Genomic DNA, 19803 nt, shown 5'->3' on the forward strand with positions numbered 1-19803 from the left:
GCAGTCAACAGCGACCTTTCGACCCCTGTCCCCTACCAGCGACGCGGAAGCGTAGTGTAGAACCGCAGCTGAAGCTAAACTGCACTCAACTGAGTGATGCCGATTTCGGTTCCAATTAGCTCCATTGTGCGACACTGAAATGGCAATTCATTCCGCGCGTATGCGACGTGCGCGCCCTGCAGCTATTGCTGCGAGCTTGGCGCCTTAGAGATCTCGTTTCACACGGAGCTCTTCCTCCTAAGATGCGGGGAAGCGATCATTGTTCTCGGACTCCGATTACGTCATGGTCGCGAGGTGCAGTGGTAAGCGCGTACCGTCACATGAGTAGCGCCAGGCGCTCTTTGTGACGTCGAGACGGAAGGACACCCGAGCTTCTGCGCTTGTAGCTTTAGCTTTTTGTTTTATTCAGACAATGGGCATGAATAATTGTTGACGGGCGCGCGGCCGCGATGTCCTGTACAGTTTGCGCGCGTCTCCATGTGCGCTCATCATAGTAACTGGGCGTGCATTCAGTCGATTGGTTGCTTGACAGAATAAATGAGCTTAGATGCAGCAAAATAAAATGTAGTCTTATGGTTTAAAGCTCTTAACTGACGAGCCTTGGAGAATTTGTCTCGGAAAATGTAGCGAAAACGGTGCTGATGCGACAAAATGCGTTCACACTATATTGTGCGCTATCAGCATAGATATCTACTGCTCAGCTGCTGAGATCATGCTAGGGGAAAAGTGATGGGTGTTCTTTTTATGCATTGAGATACGACCTATCGTATCGCAAGAGCGTGAGGTGCCAATCCGCGCATGTTATCGGCGCAATTTTTTTGTCCGATTCGTTGTATCAAGTATTATACAGTAGATACAGTTTTCCTGGAATTTATCTGTGCGGTACTGGACTCCAGGTATAGTCGGTGTTCTTTTTTTCCTCTTGAGCTGGGATATATGGTGTCCATTCCTGAAGTTTCTGTCATCCTGTATTGCCAACGGATGGGTTTGGCAGTAAGCATGATGAATCACTGCAGTTTTCAGAACAGCCGCAGCTGTGTGGAGTGGATTTGCCCTCGTCAGGTGCCCAAATGGCCGACAGTACGAACCATACAGGAAAGGACACATTCAGTGCATTTGGCAACGCGCACAATGCATGTGGCTAAATTTGCTCCACATCTTTTTCCATGCTTTCTTTGTTTGCTTAAATCAGCTTGTTTGCTGAAGTCATGAAAACAAATTCTTCAGGCAGAAATATTTAACTAATTCCCGTCCTGAAATTATAGAATACCGTTTGTTAATAAAAACTCATCTTGCTTTTCACTACACTTTTCTTTCAGAGCGCTCTTTTTTTTTTCTGTTTGAAAAGTTTGCTAGCTTAAAAATTCACAAGCATAGCAAATTTATGGCGCTGCTGTTTTGTCATAGGCCATGGGTAGATCGGAGTGCATATGACGGGTACTCTCAATTATATTGCCCAGCAAGTCTCCCAACAGCACAGTTAACTGTATTGATTGCTCAGCACTTTAACATCCATGACTGCAAAAAGCAAAATGGCATTAGACATGAGTGCTATTCCTATGAGGTATTGATCGACACGACGATATGTCATTAAGATGTCAGGTTAGTTCCCCTTTTTTGGGCCCCACTGCTACCATGCAAAGCCATTCTGCAGTGGACCTAAGCCATGGATAACAATGGTTAAGAGGTTTGTTATCACCAACCATGAACTGCCATGATGTTAATGCTGTGAAGATGAAGGGAACCTGTAATGCAGGGAACAGATAACTAATTGTCCATTTGTGCAGCTGATGGAGTTACCAAGAGCAGGAAAAAATAGCCGGAAATGGGAGAATGTCAGGTGGGCAGATGAGATAAGGAAGTTTACAAGACTATAGAGTGATCGCAGCTGGCACAAAACAGGAAATCGCGCCGAAAGGCCTTTGTGCTGCGGTGGATGTAACAGCGATTATCACCTATCACTGTACTGAAGAGGCAAGTATATGCTAGAAATGGTCAGGCAAATAGGCTAAGCTCACAATTTGCAATGATAGTCCATATTTATGGGGCAGTGTCTTTTCGGATGGAAATAAGCTTCAATCAAATCAGTATTAAATTTGCTGCTGAGATGTGAAATTCAGGAAAATTATATTTTACTCGAAAATAAAGGATCCTGTTTGTAATGCTGAACTGATGCCATGCATGTGCATCAATTCAATTCGTGTTCGATTCTTTTTCAAGTGCTTGCTGGGTTTTCTAAATTGTCTGTTTCTTTTTACGTAATGACCATAATCTTCCTCTCAAACTTTCTTTTGATTACCATTGTGAGTTTGTTTTATACTGTGCTAATTTTTTAACTGTGCATGTAATGTTTATTTCTTTCGCTTTTGTAGTCATAAACTTGACCGCCCTGCTGAACGAACATGGGTGGTGAGAGGTTTGTCGATTCACAAGACACAGCTTTTTACTGCCATTGTGTGCTGAGCATGTATTAATTGAAAATTAATAAAGAAAGACATCTGTTAATTTGCTACAGATATATGTGCACAATTAAGCGCCATATAATGGATTGCAAAACTGTTTTGGTGAAGCCTCGTTAGTCCAGACTTTGAAAAGAAAAAAAAACGTCCGAATTATCTGAATGTAAAGCTATCAAATAGCCCCTCAACGACGCCAAAAACCGCTCGCGTGTAAGTAAAATTTATTTGGTGAAAACCTCTAAAAAAGTTATCTCCAAGTTTTGAGACGAAAACTCCGCAACAACGGCAATTTTCGCAGTTGCGTCAAATGCTCTAATCCGCGCTCACTATCGGGAGTGACCCGCCGTGGTGGCTCGATCGTTACGGCGCTCGGCTGCTGGCCCGAAAGACGCGTGTTCGAACCCGGCCGCGGCGGCCACGTTTCGATGGAGGCGAAACGCAAAAATGCGCCCGTGTGCTGTGCGATGTCAGTGCACGTTAAGGATCCGCAGGTGGTCGAAATTATTCCGGAGACCTCCACTACGGCACCTCTTTCACTCCCACCTTCCTCTCTTCCCTTACGGCACGGTTCCGGCCGGGCTCCCGATATGGCGCGCCATGTCAAGGTATGACTGGTATGACGAGGTATGACGCTTGCTCGACAAGCGTCCACCGAAATATTCGTTCTCAGGCTTGTACTTGATATTATGTTGTTTCCCGCGCACCTCTCACGCACGCGCAACGGCAGGCGTGTTAGTTATCGCTCCCCGCCGACAATCCGTGAGTCCGGCCGCATAGTTTCGTTTTGGGGACTCGCCGCCAGCCAGCGGTAACGGCGGCATGCGCATGTCAGATATGCCAGCCGAGTTCATATCAGCATGCCCTTTATATCAGCAGCATGTCCTTTATATCGATCATTTATTGCCGCTTATCTTTTTCTTCTCTTGCTTTTCGAAATCTTATCACATGCCGCTCGGGCGGAAATGTGCACTTTTCTCGCTATCGTCCGCGTGACTTTTCCGTTCTTCCAGGCTGTAACTCCACGCTCGTCGGGTGCTCTTCACCACATCCACCATGCGTGCTGTTCGAAGTTTGTGCTGAGAAGCCGCCTCACGTGCTACCGACGCATACACGTGAAAGGCTTCATTCAGATCTATACCGCGTGCACTAAAAAAAAATAAAATAATAGAAACCGCGGAGATCTTAGTCATTACGGAGCTATGATGCCTCCGACACTTCCGATAGGGTGTTTTTTTTTTTTTTTTTTGAGGAAAGGAAATGGCGCAGTAGCTGCTGGTAGCTGTCTCACATATCTCGGTGGACACCCGACGAGCGTAGAGTTACAGCCTGGAAGAACGGAAAAGTCACGCGGACGGAAGCGAGAAAAGCGCACAGTTCCGCCCGAGCGGCATATGTGATAAGATTTCGGAAAGAAAAAGGAGAAAAAGATAAGCGGCGCGATAAGTTATCAATATAAAGGACATGCTGCTGATATAAAGGGCGTGCTGATAAGGGCTCCGCTGGCATATCTGACATGCGCATGCCAATAGCCGTGGTTACCGCTGGCTGGCGGCGAGTCCCCAAAACGAAACTATGCGGCCGTACTCGCGGATTGTCGGCGGGGAGCGATCATTAACACGCCTGCCGTTGCGCGCACGTCAGAGGTGCGCGGGAAACAATATAATATCAAGTCCAAGCCTGAGAACGAATATTTCGGTGGACGCCAGCAAAAAGTGATACCAGTCATACCTCGACATGGCGCGCCATATCGGGAGCCCGGCCGAATTAACCGGTGCCAGCCCCAGGGCGTCGGAATAAACGAGCTTCCGACGACAGAGTCTTGCATCGGCGTTTGGCGAGAGGGGGGGGGGGGGTCGAATAAACGTGGTTCTGTTGAGGGAAGAAAATAAGCGCTTGATGAGGACAGTGCAATCACTTACTCTTTCCAATAGCAGCAGTGCAAAACTCTCGATAAAATGACATCATAAAATTAATGTACAGGTGCCGTCAGTATAAATGGAAAGCAGTATTAACGAAAAAGTTTAATCATTGCCCCCTCCCTCCCCCCCCTCGCCGATTCATGCATCCTTGAGTACATATGTGCAGCCTAATTGTGATTTCGCGAATTGCACTGTGCACCAACAAACATGGGCCATTATCCTTTAGATTTAAAGAAATTAAATTTTTTTCACAAAGTTATCTCAACAACTAGGGGCGTGGCCATATGCCTCGCTGGGATGTTGCAAGGGATCATGAAATAGGGGTCCAAACCGGGAACCCTTCCCTTAAATTGGAATTAGTTTTGAACTAAAATAACCCAGCCTGGTGAAAGCAAGGAAGAAGTGATAGTTCCAGTGTGTTTTCCATGCACCCAATGAACCTTTGGGTTGGGAACACACAGATGTCAAAAAGCACCAGCTCTTTGCACTATAGAGGACAGGTGCAATAGGTCTGCTACTGCTGCTTCATGTTTTTGCCAGGTTCACACAACGGTCCACTTAGGGACTTGCTGACATCCGGAGAGAGCTTATTGGAAAGGTCTGTAGCGGAATTCTTCCTGAATGTCTTTTGTTGCAAAACCCCAAAGTGATGACAATCTATCATGTACCCCTCTTTAGCCCTGTTTACATGAACCCGACAGGACCGGGTAGAGTCAGCGTTGGGTTAGGTGACTCGCCCCTGATTCGCCCCGCTTGTTGTCTACGTAAACTCGGTTCAAGCGCGCAAGTATCGCAGCGGCGCCTAGCATCGAGGTTTTTAGAAAGGCAGGTCAAGCGAGTTAACCTACCCCCTGCAGGCGAGTTAACTCGACTCGCTCTGCCGCTTATTTTACTCGACCCGACAGCGTTTACGCGAACCCGACGACTTGTTTTTTACCCGACAAGCAAACTTGACTCGACTCTATCGAGTTCATGTAAGCAGGCTTTTTTGCAAGTGGCGCTTTGGTCTGGGAACTTTTCCTCACAGAAGCATACACGAGGGAAAATGGTCTTGTGCAGATGCTGCGCTGGCGTGGTTCCACGACAGTGGCCGAGGCCAAAGTGCCTCAGGAGAAGGGGAAGCAGGCAGCTTGCCCACCTCAGAAACAGAGGCAGGTCGGCCTGTTTCCAGCACTGCTGTTACTGCTGGTATCACTGGCCGTCGGGGTGCTGGTCGTGGCACCAGCCGTGTTCTACGCATCGCCCTGGGTCCGGCGTCAGGCAGTCTTCCTCACCTTCGTCAACATCCCACCATTTCCACGTCTGAACGACCCACGATCATACGACCTAAGGTCGGGCTTCTGGCCTGCATGGCAGGTTTTTTCGGATCATGAATGGCAGTTTACCAATGTCACTCAAGAGAAAAGTATACAACAGGTATTCACCTATGGGATAGAAACATGGGGGATAACGAAAAGGGTTCAACTTAAGTTAAGGACAACGCAGAGGGTGTGGAAGAGAAACAATAGGTGTAACATTAAGAGACAGGAACAGGGCAGAGGGTCAGGGAACAAATGTGGGTTAACGACATCTTTGTCAATATCAAGAGGAAGAAACAGGCTTGGGCAGGGCATGTAATGCGAAGGCAAGATAACTGATGGTCGTTAACACTAACGGAAGTCAAGGGTAGGAGGGGTGGTAGAAAGTTTGATGGGCGGATGAGATTAAAAAGTTTGCGGGGAGAGGGTGGCCGCAACTGGCACAGGACAGGGTTAATTGGAAAGATATGGAAGAGGTCTTTGTACTGCTGATGATGGTGATGTCCATCATTACTGAAGCGCTCCTTTTGAGAAGTCCTAAAGGGAGTCTTTCAATGCCTCAAACTTAGAGGGAGCTTTTTGGTTTACTGCACTTAGAGATGCACCGCAATTAAAAATGATATTTGTGCAAACTGTGGAAGTACCTTACACACCACACAGGTAAAAAAGGAAGGTACGTTTGCAAGTGTTCGTTATGTTCGTCCTTCAGTTCTGCCTGCCGCCTTTGTTGTGTTAAAAGTGCCTTTCATTTAAAAGAAAGAGCCTGGAAACTCAATTAAAAGCAATTTTGTTTATTAACCATTGTAATGGTGGCACAAGTGATCATCGTGCTGCGTCCATGTGATGCCACATCTGTGAAGGTTTGAAAGTCCGAATGCAGTGCCACTTTGTGATCGCATACAGGGTTGTGAGCATGACTGTCAGGTATCTTGGGCCGTGGCAGGTCCACATGACACTAAGTCATAGGAATGCACAGCTGACGCAATCATATGTCACCAACTAAACCAATAAGATACCCGGTGGCATCAGTTGCTCTGTGGAAAAGTGGGCTTTGCAACTTAATTTGAATTTAGGACTTCGCTCTGGAGAGCTTCCAAACCAAATCAAGAATGTACCAGTATTGTCAACCATATTTCTTTTGCGTTGTAACCAGCAAAGTTGAGTACCAAGCTGACTCACAAAACTTCGACAAGCAGAAAAATTGTCATTACCTTGTTTTATTAACTTATTAACTCTAAATTGAAACTCCTTCACAAGTTCAGCTTAACAGTGATCTTGTTTGAGCCAATAAACCAGTCTATAATGAGCTGAGCTCCAGCTCCGTTGTTAGTTAGTGCAAATCATAATGACAGAGTGACTCTGCTACGAAAGCAAAACACTAATGGCTGCTGTATTGTCGCAGTGAAAGGGCATTATTAGTACCTCAAAGCCCCACTAGGGGCATTACACGAGGGATGGGCTAACATGTCATTTAATTAGATCAGTGATGAATGATTTGAAGGATTCCAGGCCAGTACGGATAAAAGCTCCAGCGGGCAGGTTGTTCCAGACTCTTGCGGTCTGGGCGAAGAATGATTTCAGATGCGCAGAAGTGGATGCTCGAGGTGTATGAACAGCTTTCGGATGACTGATGCGAAGTGAAAGGCGGTGTGCAGGGGTGATAACGGAATGACTCAAGAGGGAATGATAAAACCTGTGGAAAAGGCAGTCTTGTTGAGGGCAAGGTGACAGACAACCCAGACATTTCAGAGTCAGTCACATGATCTTAGCCTCCGCTTATGTCACCTGTGGCCGGGAATGCTGGAACATGGGGCTGTGCACACTTGCAGGTGTGCACACAACCTGTACATCGACTCTGAGGAGGCAGGGCTACGCCTCGGAGCCTGGCACATTCCTCCGGCTTCCTCCGTGGATCAGCTCGGCTGTCAGAAGCTAGACCAGGATTGGTTCACACATGACAAGCGGCCCGCTGTACTCTACCTGCACGGAAATGGTGGCTCTCGGGCTGGCGGGCACCGCGTCAGCCTCTACAAGGTGAGGGACTGTAAAGAGTTTAACTGCTGGCTCATGCTTGACCATCATCATCATCATCATGGCAGTGATGATCATGCTTAAGTAATGAATGGCCCTATGGAGAGGAGGAGAAAACAAAGGGTCAATTCCAGCCTGTTGTTTTGCTAATAGTAAGTGTAAGAAAGAAATATGTGTGTTTAATAGTCAAATTGGCACCACCTGGTGGTGGGAAGAGGAAGTTTAAACTAGCATTACACAAAGAATTTCTTGGTGCGCAATACCTTGCATAGTTGGTGCTCTACCGTTAGGCTTTTATAACCATGCTCCTCTGTGACTGCTCAATCACCTAACATGCTAAGTGCAGCAGAATCTCGTCTATTCGAACTTGAGGTTTATTCGAACTACTACTGTGGTCCCGTCTACCACACTTATTAAAAGACTGTGGAACCTCATTTTAGTTGCTTGTTTTCTGATGATGCATAAGACACTAGAATACATAGGCTACCAAGTGGCATTCGCCTACTAGCACTAAATAATTTAACTGAATTTCTCTTATCATCAACTGAATGATGGCTGGGACATGCAAAAAGTGTCTAGGACACGCGAAGCATGAAAAAAACTACAATATGAGCACTGATATGTTGTTTCTGTTATTCCACTGCTTGAAACAGGCTGGCTTACGCATTGCAGGGAATTAAAATTGCGTGTTAGCAATTGTGGCATCAAGAAGAAATTAAATTAAAAATTACTTATCGGTCATAGGGAATTATCCTGTTATATTAATGTCTAATGCATCATTAATGTCTAATGCATCAATCTAGTACTCTGTCCGGTTCAGGTCCCGCTTTTCTCAAGGTTCATTTTTATTTATTTATTTGTTTATTTATTGTGGTTTCGCTCGGTTACACTGACAACGCTGTTGCGGCTGAACCCATGAATGGGCACTTGAGAGCTGCGCTCTAAAATTGGCAGAGGACAAGTGTCGTGTTGAACTGACATTTACTTTATAGCATCAAGTTACAAGAGCAGTATGCATGCATAATCTTATGTAACCACACAGTCCATTTTTTTTTTTTTCCTGCTGCCTTCTTCATAGTTATTAGTTCTCGACCCAGCTCAAAAATGTTCCCATTTCCACCTAGGCTACTGAACTGGAAATCATGCCCTTCCAGCTGGAAACCATTGAATCCCAGCTGGGATGACATCGGTCCGCAGCTGAGAAACTCCATATCCGGGTGGATTTTTGAACTGGAAGTCATGTCCAGCTGGAACACTTTTTATTTCCACTTCCAGTTAGCTCCAGCTGGAGCTAGGTTCTGCTGGAATCTCAAGTGGAAGCATCACTCCAGCTGGAAAATGCAGCTAGAAAAATGCTTTTCCAGTTGAAATGGTAACCCTGACTAAAGTCTGCCCCATCTCCATTTTCATCTGGGAAGTCTGCATTGTGCAGGACTTCTTGCTTGGCACACAATGCTATCACAGTCATTGCGACCGCCAACCGAGAATTGGTTGCACTTTAACTCACACAGACAAAAAAAATGCACGCAATTGCAGTCCACTCTGCTAATTTAGAAGTTTAATGCATAGGATTGTGTTCTCTTTTAGGCACTGAGACTCTGTGAAAAGAACTTAGCCAAACTTGTGTGTTTCAAAATGCAGTTAGGTTTCGTTGACTTGTCCCTAAATTGCACTGAAAGGACACAGACACTGTCATCAACTGATTGAGCCCCATTTTGTGAAACCTTGGAAATCGTATGCACAGAAGAGAGTGTGCACCAGTGCACATAGTGGGTCAAAGGCCTGCAATGTGTAAAAACTGTTTGCAACGCTATGCACAGTGATTTGAATAACTCATTTCACAAGCCAGTGAGTAATAGAACCCACAGCGTACCAGTTCCAGTTCACTGGAGGCGTATTGTAAACTGGCGGTTGAACAAAAAGGAGCCATTCTCAAACTAAACTACTTATGAATGCACTGCAAGACTTTACTTCCAAAGTGCTAAACAATACCAAGAAACGTGTCCTCTCCTATATAATTTGTACTGTTGCTCATTGCATTAAAGCAAGCCTCAGGTGAGTTGCAGTGAGTATAGTAATGATACTGTGGGCGTATGTTTTCGCAGGTGTTGACTGGCTCCCTGGATGTGCATGTTCTGGCGCCCGACTACCGGGGCTACGGCGACTCGGGGTCTGGTGCCACGGGTCCTTCAGCTGAGGCACTGGCACAGGATGCCCGCACAGCACTGCGCTGGCTACAAGCGCGTGCACCAGGCCGCCCACTAATCGTCTGGGGCCACTCGCTGGGCACCGGTGTGGCCGTGCGCCTGCTCGAAGAGCTGCAACGCCGCGGAGAGCCACTGCCGACAGGCCTGGTGCTTGAGGCACCCTTCGATGCGCTGCACCACGTCGCAGCTACACATCCGATCTCAGTGCTTCACCGCTGGCTGCCTTACTTTCATCCGACCTTCGTCGCAAGCCTCAGGGATGACCCCGCCGTCGAGTTCGACAGCGCAACCCGCGCCCGCTCTATCTCGCCCAAGCTGCCAGTGTTGGTGCTGCATGCTCGCGATGATGCGACGGTGCCGTTTGTGCTAGGTGAAACGCTGCACCAGGCCTTGCGCGAGGCCCGCAAGGGCGACCCCGCTGCTGCACCACTACGCCTGCAGGCGTTCGACGGCCAGTTGGGCTACGGACACAAGCACGTGCATCGTGACCCACAGCTGGCACCGTTGGTGGCAGAGTTCTTTGCCTTGAATCGCACTGGCGCGCGGCACTAGGAGCGCACCTTCAAACCATGCAGCTCGGGCTCAGACATTTGACAGCGTTGACGCCGTAAAGCTCCAAGTGGTGCCTCCTGGGACCAATGTGCTTTTGTCGACTCTCCCGGTGATCCGTGGGAGAAACTCATTCAGTATTCAAACCTGGTGTCTAGCCACAATGGGCACACAAGTGCCACATTTGTGCTCGTGTGTTTTATGTTCGCTGTGAGGCAGCATATTTGTGGAGAGGGTGGAATGCCATACTGGACTCACTCCTACTATGTCATATTCCACTTTCTCCAGCCTGGAACACGGCAGAGCGTGTTTAGTGGGCTTCTTAATGATGCCACAATGTGTACACACGAGGCTTCTCAGATTGGGAAGGGAAAAGAAGCGTTTCAGTATCACTTGCAATGCGCTGTGCCCTTTCTATTCATACATCATTTTCAGGGCTCAAATATAACTTATTTGTCACTGGGCAGCGGGCGGGAGCAGTTCCGAACTGCAATGCGCCTTTTTGTACATGTGATGCACCGTGGAAGCTGTGCCTTTGCAGTCTTGTCTGCTTTGCCTAGCATCGTTCAGTGGGTACATTTTTCTCCGTTTGTCTTCGCAGTGTCGTGTCTATAGGCTTCAAAGTGTTGAATGTACGAGTACAGGCTGGTTTGGTTTGACGTGGTTGTGTTCCGCGGTGCTGGAGGGACTCTATAGGACGTACTTTTGGCAGCATGTAATGCATATCTGTGAACATGTGACGTACAGAAGCAGTGCGTGTCCACTAGTCCTCACCAGAGCATTCAAGTTATTGTTCTATATACTCATATCTGCTAACAACGTAACATAGGCAGTCCTGGCAAGTGCTACGAGCAGTTATTTGCAGCTGTTATGCTGTTCCCATGGGGAAGAGTGCATTATCAAGAAACAAGCAATCTAGAGAGTGGGAAACAATTGTTAATGCCGCTACTATCAAAATGTGTTTACTTTTCATCGTGTGGTGTTTGCATACGCCTGTTGCTCTTCTAGAAACTGGCTGATGAAGCAAACTTAGCTTTGTGCACTTTTCTAATGGTTATGAGTTTCTGATGGTTATGATGCAGGCCACGCCTTTCAGTAACGAAGCTTTTGCTCACGGGCATTCCTAGCTGTACACCCATAGTTTTGGTTTTGGAAGATTGCACCGCTGTAATGTGCATAGCTGAAAGCACTAAGAGCAAGCTGTGTTGTGTGTGAAAAGCGCCAGGACTTTTTTTGGGAGCAAGTTCTGTTTTTAAACATTTCTTTATGCTTGTTTTTGCGAATGGAACTTGGCTCACACCTTTACAAAAGCCAGATGGAACGTGATAGACTGCTAATAGCATATGGGTGAAATGTCAACATGGTGTGATAGACTGCTAATAGCGTATGGGTGAAATGTCAACATGGTGTGATAGACTGAACTCAAGTGGTGGTAGCTCGATATTAATCAAATGATTAAGTGCCTTAAGGGTGTGTGCCAAGCATAATGCCTGCTTATTTTGTGAGCAAGATGGATGTTTATAGTTCTTATATACATGTAAATGGCATATTTTTTCATTGTGATGGTATAAATAAAGACTGTGGTTTTACAATACAATTGCATTGCTTACGAGTGCAGCTTTATTAATAATTTGACTAGTAAATTTTCGGGCAGTGCCTGCAATAGAAGTCCTTGCTAATATAAAATCAGGTGCAAATATATAAGCGGCCATGCAGGAAGGAATTTATTACAAATTATTGCAATGGATGTAGGCTCAACAGACTATCTCGGGCACATCGATAATAGCATAAAGGAAAACGTGCAGCAAATAAAGTAGTGCATAATTTATTAACACTAAACTGATCAGGGTGCCCTTAGTGAAGACCTACAAACACAGAGAGGTCGTGGTTAAGTCTAGTAGCAATTTTTCTATTTTTTCTGTTTTGCAGCTTTCACATGTTACTGTTCTCTTGAACCTTTTTGCATTGTCTTTTATATCCTTGCTTTGCTTAGTTAGAAATTAACAATTTTTTTTAATCGAAGTACTGTTTCAAAACCATTGTCGAGCATATTTGAAATAGTTGTACAATAACACAAATTGTTTTTGTACTGTGTTGCTTCATTGTTTGATACACCTCGGCCACCTTCTCACATCTGAGAAGAAGGCGGAGATTTTTATTTGATTGGTTGGGAGGCTCAACATCTTTGCCTAGCCAAGGATGGCTGCTGAGGCTACCCGACCTTCTTTAAAGCTTCTACTATTAGCCAGTTATAAGATTTCTTTCCTGTGTCATCACTAAGTAATACAAACCAATGTTTTAGTCCCTCTGCACCACCGATTTTAATATTTGTGTATAATTCAGCAAAAAACAATTTCCCTATACCTTGAGCTTGGCACATGATGGCCTCAGTTGCCTATGTGGCGTAAAACACAACACACAATGGTTTTGCTGTACATGTTGCTTAAAATGCAGTGGTCTAGGCTTTTGCGAATGCATGTCCATTTGTACCAGTGCCACTTTGCATCATTTGTGCAAAGGCACCTAATCATACAATTGCTACCTATAGTGAAGAATCACTGCAGAGGATATGAATGGGAGCGCTAATTCATCTTGGTGAATGAATGTATTTTTTAGCATAGATGGGCTTTTGGGTCTTCCACACATGATCACAGATGTACACAAGCTAGAAGGGGCCCGTGCAGAAGTCTCGGGGAAACTGCTAGGACAGCAATGTGTTTGTGTGCAAGTATATGGATGGGGGTGTATAAGAAAAGCGTTATCTGTTGATAAATAAGAACACATGCCTATTTTGTCCGTAAATGAGGTATACGCAGCCAACCACTGACTGGGACCAATCAGCTGCCAGGTTAAAATAACCAGCTAGTTAACCAGCAGTAATGTAAATGGAACTGACTGGCATTGCCATCTTTGGAGAGAAGATAGCGCAGGCCATTCCACTATGCCGGAGTGTTGCAACTGATGTAACTTATGCCCTGCAGTTGGTGGCACACGAACTGTGTCCGCCCAGCATAGTGGCAACTGCCATCACACAGTCCAGATATGTACCCCCTTTCCACCCACTACTGTACACACCTTGAAACCAGATTGACACGTCCAGCCCCCTCCTCACAAACACCTTTCTTCGAAGGATGCCTGCATGCTATGCCAAATGCAGACTTATTTCCCCATCTCCAGCATCTGCACTGCCTTATGTTAACTATGAATGCATGCTCCTGGTATGGTGCCATCCCTACAGTTCTTCATATCACGTACATGGACATGCTCCCATAAACCACACCACCTAAAGCCGCCCAGTGCGACCTTGGAGCAGTGGGAGATGTGGATGAACAGTGGCACCCTGGAAGACCAAGCACACTGGCGCCATCTCCATGACATCGGCCAGAGTCACTGTTGTTGTCCTCGAGAAGATGATGCATACCCACTGTGGGGGATTTGCCAAGACACAGGCAGCGACTGACAGGTGCTCAAAACATCAAAAAATAATAAAATAAAACAAAAAAATATGAGTGTATATTTGCTCACTGAAATTAAAAATACCCGCTGCAGTGGCTAAGTGGTAGGGCACTCGGCTGAGCCGGAGTACCCGCGGGTTCGAACCCGACGCGGCGGCCGCGTTTCGATGGAGGCGAACGCAAAAGGCGCCGGTGTGCTGTGCGATGTCAGTGCACGCGTTAAAGATCCCCAGATGGTCAAAATTATTCCGGAGCCCTCCCCTACAGCACCTCTTTCTTCCTTTCTTCTCTCAGACTCCCTCCTTTACCCTTCCCGCACGGCGCGGTTCAGATGTGAGACAGATATTCATTTCCTTTCACCTCAAAAAAAAAAATTAATTTAAAAATCAAACACTGTGAGATTGGTGACTGGAAATGAGAACGGGGCTAACCGTGCCCTGTTTTGGGAGCTTTGCTTACTGATGAAAGGAAAGTGAATGGCGGAGAGCACATTCCTGTTGCTGTGCCAGATAAATTAACCTCGGCAGAGAAACTTAGACCGAGCTGTCATAACGGCCGGGTGCTCTAGCAGGCTCCTCTGTAAAGAAGAGAAGCGGCGGCAGGTCAACAAACAGTGATCTACCGTCTCGGGTTCTGCGCAGAGCGGGCACAATGGGAAGACCGCAAGACGTACTAAACCTAACCAACATTGGGCGCATTTGTTTTTCAGTCCCGGACTGTCCGGGACTACTTGCGGACTCGAGTCCGGTATTTGTTTTTCTCGGGCAGCCCGAAAGCTCCGCCCACCTGCTTGCATCGCCATAGCAACGCGTTCGTTTTTAGCCTATGGCAGTCCGCGGGCTGCTTGGGGCTGCTGAGAAGGCAGCAGACGATAGCTGCGCGCCGCGCTGGCAGCCATATTAAGTTAGACTCCGTGTGCATTTTGAGTGCTTTTCGTGTTCCTGGAGGTCGATATCATGCGTTAAACCTTCATATGAGCTCCGTAGCTCCTCTCTGAGCCATCGCAAGACTTTTTGTTCTTGCATCTTCGTTTATTTTCTTGAAATCCACCGCACACGGACGCGCGTTCGGAGCTGCGAGCGCGTATTGTTAGCTCGTGTCGTCAAGAGGTTCTTGTTCGCTTGTTTTGCCACATGCTGTCTGTACGCTTACCTGAAAGCATCGCAGGTGAACCACTCGTATACTGGAGCAGCTATAGAGCTTGTTGTCAACATTTTTGCGGAGGCTTTCGTCTATCCGCCTTTCCGCAACGAGTTGGGCTACTTTGTGCGAACTTCGCCGCAAGCAGTAGCGGCGAGCATACCTCCGAAGCTGAGTTCTGTAATGCACCTACGCTAAGCTGACAGTACAGTCTTTAAATCGACTCAGTATCATGATCGAGCGCACGGCGTTGCTTCGGCGTCGTAGTGGCCGTGGCTTGCATCGTCTGCTAGCAGATGACAGCGTCCTTGTACGGTAACCGAGGGGGAGCCCGGCTCTGGCGCCGTGTTCGAAAGCAGCCTATGGCAAGTAGGTCATGTGACCATGACGCTTTTCCTGTCCGAGCGGAAGCCCAGACCTGCCAGCAAGTAGTCCGGGACTGGAAAAACAAATGCGGCCATTGTTGTTGCTACCCACGATGGGGGATTGGCCAGGGTTTGGTCCAGATGTTGAAGAATAAAAACAGCGCAGCAACAGGGACAAGAGAAAAGACGGGACAGCTGCGCTGTTTTTTGTTCAAGTATGTACCTCTCACCGTTTTATTGGTGCAGAGCCAAACAGGAGAAAAATTAAAATTCATTTCTCTCAATAACTCTTTATTTCTTCCTTCATTCCTTCCATGCTTTACGTCTCCCGACGGAAGAGTCACATCACCATTATCACTGAAAGTAATTTTACTGTCCCTTACCGTTCACGTTTTTCTTTTCGGCGGACGCGGCTATTGCGACGCGCGTCTTTTATCTTTACTCTCACATCTTTCAACTCTCTTCTGCACGCACGTGACAGCGGTTGTGGCGCAGCCCGAGCCAGTGGGCAGGCCCGTGCACTTTCCCTTTCCTCCTTCCTACAGTCACAACAACAACAATGCCTTTTGTGCGATGCGATACTGAGGGAAACCTAAATCAGTGGCTTCTTTCCTTCCTTCGTTACAGAAACATTTCACAACGCAAAAGATAAGGGTGCCCCTGTTTTATGTGACTGAGGAACACTGTAAATTCAGAGCCGCAAGCGACGCGCAATCATCTGTCAAGCTTCTTCTTCGCGCACACACACACACACACAAACACACACAAAAAAAGCGCGCAAAGGTGGCGCCATCTGGTAGAGCAAAAAAGTACTCCAAACTTTCGTTTTCGCCTGTCGCGCTATCGCTCCTTCGCTTTTGCAGCGCTCGCCTGGCTCGTCTTGAGAAGTTTGAGGCGCGACCATAAACCTATAAATGCAGAGTCACGTGTAGGCTGGCTGTCACGTGCGGTGGTGCAGCTCGAGAAAGCAGCAGTGGCACCGCAGAACTTCGGAACTTCTCTGGACGCATACATGAAAAAACGGTAAGCGGAATTCACTACAAGCTGAAACCTTAGCTTGCATGCGTCGAGTTTGACGAGTATTATATTTCTTACGGAGCATTCACTCTGAGTGCCCATGCGACAGGGGCGTTGCAACCCTCGTGCTGTTGTTTATGTTCGTGTGAAGGACAAGCGTGTGCTGCAGCGCAGTGGAGGACGACACCGGCTGTCAACCGCAGTGTAACAAGGCTCATAGGTGGGATTCGTTCGTTCCCTGAGCTCGGCGCCAGGCGCTGCAGTCAAAAATGCCTGCTACCGAGCACGGAGGCGGGGGAGACAGCGCCTTCAAGTCGGCGGTGAGTTTGGTTCGACGCCCATGCAGCTGTTTGGCTCCATGCCACTGTAAACGTCAGCAAGCATGCTTGCGGAGCAACAGCTGGGGCCGGCTGTTTCAAGTTATCTGTTAAGGATAGCCGCAGTTTGCCGCGCGTCTTTTTTTTTTTTTTGTGACTGGCGCTAGCTGAAGTGGTTAATTGGCGTTAGACAAAGCAGAGGCAGGTCAACCTCTGTTGGCCAACAACCCAAGACGCCTGTTGTTGTTGGACAACAAATAAGTTATCATGGATTGGAGTGCCTGAGCTTATTTCGGTGTCTTGTTTTTTTTTTCTACTTGCAGTTCAGCATTTGGTGACTGCTGGTTGACATTGATATTTTCCGCGTGTTGGTTGAGCAAGTATTAATGTATTAATTAATTTGATATACCGACGAACTTGTGACCTATGCTGCTCGATTGCAAATAGCACTACAGCAAATATGTTATATGCAGTGCGATACGAGAAGACATTATAGTAAAGAAAGACAAGGGAAAAGTAGTAATTCACCAGAGTACCGTGGAGGTGCAGTATGTATAAAGTGTTAATTGTTGTCCTTTTGAAATGAAGCGGTAATGCCAGTGTGTAGATCTGGGAATGCAAATCATTTTTGCTTGAAGCAGGGATGAGGTCTGGGCTGCATGTTGAATGAAGAGGCAATAGTTACAGCCTGGCTTCAAATCATGAGTGAAATGGTGCAGGCAGTAATGAGGTGTGCATCGCTTGGAACAGTGCATTTTCTAGAGATAAGGACTTGAAGTGTGTGACCGACAGCAGAGTTAGTGCAAGGGTGTTTGAGTGCCTGTACTGGAGGAGCATTGACTCAGGGCAGAGAAAATAGCTTGATAGCTTATCAGGACACAAAGTGAATATACTGAGTTAAAGTATAGACGAGACCGAAGACATTGTCGGGGCGAAATGTGGTGTGAAGGAAGTTGGTTACTGAAGAACACAAAGTTTAATTGGGAAGTGAGACATGACTTCAGGCTAGGCGGTTCATAGATTCAGCAATTTAAACATTGAGCAAAGAACCACTTTTCATGGAATAGATCCAGTTTGAAGTTTTGCACCTTGTGTGTGCGTCTTTGTGCCTCTTCTTGTCCTGTCATCTTTGCGCGGTTTTATAATTGCTTAATTGGGAGCATGATGTTCAGCGGAAGTTCATAGTGCTCTGTTCCTTTAAAAGCTATTGTATAATGCTGCGTGTGAAAGGAAGTGTGGCTAAGAGTATGAATAACATATTGGCTGTGAAAATGACGAGAAAGTATTCAGATGCCTTCTGTTGCAATGTTGCATTACTTAGATGTGTTGTGTGAACGTGATCTTCCCTCAGTTTCATTGATAGTAGAGTGAAACTAAATGTAAGATTCAACACAGATGCTGGGTAAAGGTAGTTTAAGGAAGCTCTGTCTCCTATCTTCCACTTCAACTACTTGACTGAGGCAAGTGTCAGCTAGATGTTTGAGCGAAGCGGTTTTTCGAAGTTGTCAAGAGAGAACGTATGAGTGAGGCAGTGGGGATAATACAAATGAAAAAACATGATTGTCTCAGTGTGGTTCGGGGAAGTTGCTTAGAGGAATCACACTGCTATAGGTGTGTTGTGCAATGCATTGTGCACTTGACTCAACAGATGGGCACGGGCGAAGGCACAGGCCTGGTTTACGATGAGCGCATGGCTGAGCACCGCAGCCTTTGGGACGGCCGGCACCCCGAGCGCCCTGAACGGCTGACGGTCAGTTACCAGCGCTGCGTCGACTATGGACTGGTCAACCGCTGCGTCCGCATACCCGTAAGTGCCTTTGCTGCTGTGAGATAGGTTTATTAGTTGTGTCGCTTGCAAAACTATTTCAAAACATGGACCTCTTTGGTGGTCATTTTTCAGAAACAGTAGCATGCAGTTAATCTGCAGGTTTGCTGCTGGTTGAAATCAAGACCTGCGAACGCGGTAATAGCAGCATTAGTGGTACAGTTAAAATTTGATAAGCATCTCGTTAATGACGTTGAATGGTTGCTGAAAGTGCTTCAATTATTGGTTTGCTACATCAATGTTGCATTGCATTTTGTAATAACATGTTATAGTATTTCCGGAATTGCATTTCATTCATTGCATCTGTTACTTGGCTGTAAACTTTTTCGTTATTTAACGGTAAGTTGTGTTGCAGTTGTGGTCGGGCCTCATGCACATGACTGTCAGTGAAGCCATTGTGGCAGCTACATGCTTTTTTATAATTTGTAGTTAAGAACTTTGCAAATAAAATTCAAAATCAGTGGGTTAAGCATGCCGGGTTTGAATGCTGCAACACTTGCTTCCGTTTTTGTGGTGATGGCAAAGGGTTGCACTAGAGCTGTACATATTTGTACTTAGTTGGTTTTAAAAAAAAAAAAAAAAATTAGGGCCTAAGCGGACACGCTACCTATGCAAGCTCTGCAGGTTGAAAGTTGTCGCAGAGAATGAAAGTTTTTTTTATAATAGGTCCTCATGAATATCAGGGAGGTGACGTTTGCCACCTGAACCTTTTTTTTGGCCTTTCTTGTGTTTGGAGGAAAGGGTCCCAGAGATGTTGTGAGGACCTTCAATCTTTGGAAAAACCTTTTCAGTTGGCCTGTTCGTAAAAAAAAAAATTAAAGAATGACAAAGAAAAGGATGTCTTTAATGTGAGATTCTGCTTTTGGGCCAAAGTGAAAAGTCTTGTTCAGAAGTAATATATGGCATACTATTTCAAGTTAGCAGAGGGCAAGCTTATACTGGAAGCAGCTGGCTGTGCTATTCAGGTACACTTCTGTTGTCACGCTTCACATGTAACTCATCATAATAGCACAGTGGCTATGTCATTCTACTGCTGAGATTGGTAGTTAAATTAGGGCCAAGGAGTCGGATTTTCAGTGGAAGTAAAATGTGGTGATGCTCGTATGCTGAACATTTAACACGTGTTGAAGAACCACACATGGCTAAAGCTAATTTGGAATCCTCCTCTATGATTGGCTTTCACTTCCAACGAACGGCCATTGTGCCCTTAGAGTGAAATTC

General features: G+C 46.4%; 3 protein-coding genes across 5 annotated transcripts in view; 2 read left to right on the top strand and 1 right to left on the bottom strand.

Annotated features, from left to right (window-relative positions):
• Nucleotides 1-7704, bottom strand: part of Sirt7 (sirtuin 7) — a 23479-nt gene extending 15775 nt beyond the window's left edge. The window contains exon 1 of the mRNA XM_089587804.1: nucleotides 7462-7704. Coding sequence (XP_089443930.1) covers nucleotides 7462-7485 — 24 coding nt within the window. The 5' untranslated portion in view covers nucleotides 7486-7704. The remainder of the gene's footprint in view (nucleotides 1-7461) is intronic.
• Nucleotides 1-12060, top strand: part of LOC149347974 (lysophosphatidylserine lipase ABHD12-like) — a 12218-nt gene extending 158 nt beyond the window's left edge. The window contains exons 2-5 of one of the 2 annotated variants that reach the window (XM_089587806.1): nucleotides 4919-4976; nucleotides 5438-5709; nucleotides 7506-7710; nucleotides 9813-12060. In XM_089587806.1, coding sequence (XP_089443932.1) covers nucleotides 5438-5709; nucleotides 7506-7710; nucleotides 9813-10466 — 1131 coding nt within the window. In that variant the 5' untranslated portion in view covers nucleotides 4919-4976 and the 3' untranslated portion in view covers nucleotides 10467-12060. The remainder of the gene's footprint in view (nucleotides 1-4918; nucleotides 4977-5437; nucleotides 5710-7505; nucleotides 7711-9812) is intronic. The other variant, XM_089587805.1, reaches the window with a different exon arrangement.
• A 4231-nt stretch (nucleotides 12061-16291) lies between these two features.
• LOC149347975 (protein deacetylase HDAC6-like) overlaps nucleotides 16292-19803 on the top strand; it is a 47668-nt gene continuing 44156 nt past the window's right edge. For both annotated transcript variants that reach the window (XM_089587808.1, XM_089587811.1), the window contains exons 1-3: nucleotides 16292-16446; nucleotides 16592-16760; nucleotides 18406-18564. In XM_089587808.1, the coding sequence (XP_089443934.1) occupies nucleotides 16710-16760; nucleotides 18406-18564 (210 nt within the window). In that variant the 5' untranslated portion in view covers nucleotides 16292-16446; nucleotides 16592-16709. The remainder of the gene's footprint in view (nucleotides 16447-16591; nucleotides 16761-18405; nucleotides 18565-19803) is intronic.

Source organism: Amblyomma mixtum, chromosome 4 (assembly GCF_055824585.1).
Source record: "Amblyomma mixtum isolate Tamu chromosome 4, ASM5582458v1, whole genome shotgun sequence".
In the NCBI taxonomy this organism is placed as follows: domain Eukaryota; kingdom Metazoa; phylum Arthropoda; class Arachnida; order Ixodida; family Ixodidae; genus Amblyomma; species Amblyomma mixtum.